Raw genomic sequence first — 2,180 nt, forward strand, 5'->3', positions numbered from 1 at the left:
AAAAAAAAAAAAAAAAAAAAATCAACAAACCGACAGAAAAATGATCCTTCACAAAAGAGGAAATCCATAAAATCAATAAACATGACAAAGTGCCCAATCTCAATCGGAAAAGCAAGGAGACAGCAGCATCTGCCCCTGAAAGGCTGAGAATAAAACAGCAGGTAATCTTTCATCTTGGCAAATGCGTGGAGGGACTGAACTCTCCTACATGCTTGTGACCCATTGCTCCATATTCCATATTCCATCACTGGGAGTGAGTGTGTGAAACCACTGATTGGCACTGGGTGGGGATAGGAGTGCAGGAGGTCACATGCCTTGTAAAGGATACTCGTTTTTTTTAAATTTTTTCTTCTTATTTTATTTTTGAGTTGTAGTTGGACACAATACCTTTATTTTTTATTTTTATGTGGTGCTGAGGATCGAACCCAAGGCCTCGCATGTGCTAGGCGAGTGCTCTGCCACTGAGCCACAACCCCAGCCCCAGGATACTCATTTTGATGTCATTTTTCACGCTTTACTATTACAAACAAAAATTGAAGGTTTTACATTTTGGAAAAAAGCAAGCCTCTGTCTCCCACCACATCCGAACACCAAGACCTAGTCTGTGCCTAATAGTCTCGTCTTGACCTTTCCGCAGCACTTAACTCTGACCACTTCCTTCTTTAGTCTCCTGTCCTCACCTCGCTGGGCTAGTCCTGTTCCCTGCACTCCCACAGTCCCAGCAGCCCCGGAAGCCTCTCGGTCCTTGGTATCCCTCACCCTCTTGTGGAAGCCACCCAGGCTAGTTTTTTGTCTGGGCACGTTCAGTTGCTCTCTGGTCTCATTTCCACAAATTACAGTGAGGAACAAGCCCCTTGCCCCTATTCCCCACTGTGGAGGGAGTATGACATCTCAAAGTGCCCTCTCCACCACCCTCCTCCTCTCCCCACCCACACCTGCCCAGCCCAGGTCTGCCTGTGCTGAGTGGGGCTCAGCCTCCCCTGCTCCACCTCTGCTCCCCATCCCAGCAGACCCTGCTCACTCCAGTGTGGTACCCCTCCTGACACAACCCCCCAACTGCCCTAGGATCCAATGTGATTGATGTCACCTGTTTCTATTATACCTGTGCCCTACCTAGGACAGCATTGTGTAGGTGATCCCACCACCACCTCCTCTGCCTTCCAAAACACAGCCTCTCTGGCTCTGGTTCGAGGGGCTCTTCCTGCCCTTCAGCTTCCCCTTGTCAGTGCCCTCCCACCCTCAGGTCCTGGGTTCTCCACTGGGAGGCAAGTGAGGGACCCACAAGCTCCCACAGTAGGGGATCCCCAGCCCATGGCTTCTGTTCCTGACCCCAGCCTAAGAAGCCCCCAATGGGCTCCTTCACAGGAATTCATCTCTTACCACCCTACCCCCATAAAAAAGGAGAGAGAGAGAATCTCGTCGGGGGGAGGGAGGACCTCACCTGAGATGAACAGCAGCAAGAGCAGCAGGGCCACTCCAGGCCTGGACGCAGCTCCCCTCAGAAGCCTTGGTTGGATTATCATGTCCATGTCAGCCAAGGACACAGAGTGCAGCCCTTCTGCGGCCTCAGAATCAAGGCTTGGTGTCTACTTCCTCCCTAGTGTGGAGGGCGGGCGCAGACACAGGTGCAGGGCAGTTGTGGGCCAACATCCGGGGCTGTATCGGAAAGCCCCTGGGTCTGGGGGCCGGAGGGAGTAACACTGGGGTAAAACCCAGAGCATTGCTTCAGGTGCAAAGAAAGAAACACAACTGCAGCCCACTCAGAGGAGGCGATTTATTGGCCCCCCAAACCACCAAGTCCTAGGGCGGTCCTTGGCTGGATCCATGGGCTTTGAGAGTGATGTCAGAAACCCACCTGTCCTGTTCTCTGCTCTGCCATCTGTTTCATTTGACCCTCAGCGGGATCTCTCCAGATGGCAGAGACACCTACCTGGCACCCAGTGGCTGAGCCACCCCAGCTCAAGGAGGATCTCTTTCCTGTTATTTAGAGCTAAGTGCTGACGCTGATGTGTCCTGGGTCACCTATTTGCCAAGCCAATCACTGTGGTCAGGAGGCTGACCAGGCACAGATCATCTGGAAGCCAGGGAGGGCAGAGGGGTGTCAGTTGATCTTTGTGGACCTCTGGCAGTTCCCAGTTGAAACCTGGGTTGTACTTGCCAAAGGGAGAGAGAATGGACGA

General features: G+C 52.5%; 1 protein-coding gene across 2 annotated transcripts in view; it reads right to left on the reverse strand.

The window, feature by feature from the left end:
- Positions 1-1,698, reverse strand: part of LOC107150907 (immunoglobulin alpha-2 heavy chain-like) — a 9,585-nt gene extending 7,887 nt beyond the window's left edge. For both annotated transcript variants that reach the window (XM_015496080.2, XM_015496079.2), the window contains exon 1: positions 1,442-1,698. In XM_015496080.2, the coding sequence (XP_015351566.1) occupies positions 1,442-1,529 (88 nt within the window). In that variant the 5' untranslated portion in view covers positions 1,530-1,698. The remainder of the gene's footprint in view (positions 1-1,441) is intronic.
- Between the last annotated feature and the right edge of the window lie 482 nt (positions 1,699-2,180).

This window comes from Marmota marmota, unplaced genomic scaffold (assembly GCF_001458135.2).
Source record: "Marmota marmota marmota unplaced genomic scaffold, marMar, whole genome shotgun sequence".
NCBI classification, from domain to species: domain Eukaryota; kingdom Metazoa; phylum Chordata; class Mammalia; order Rodentia; family Sciuridae; genus Marmota; species Marmota marmota.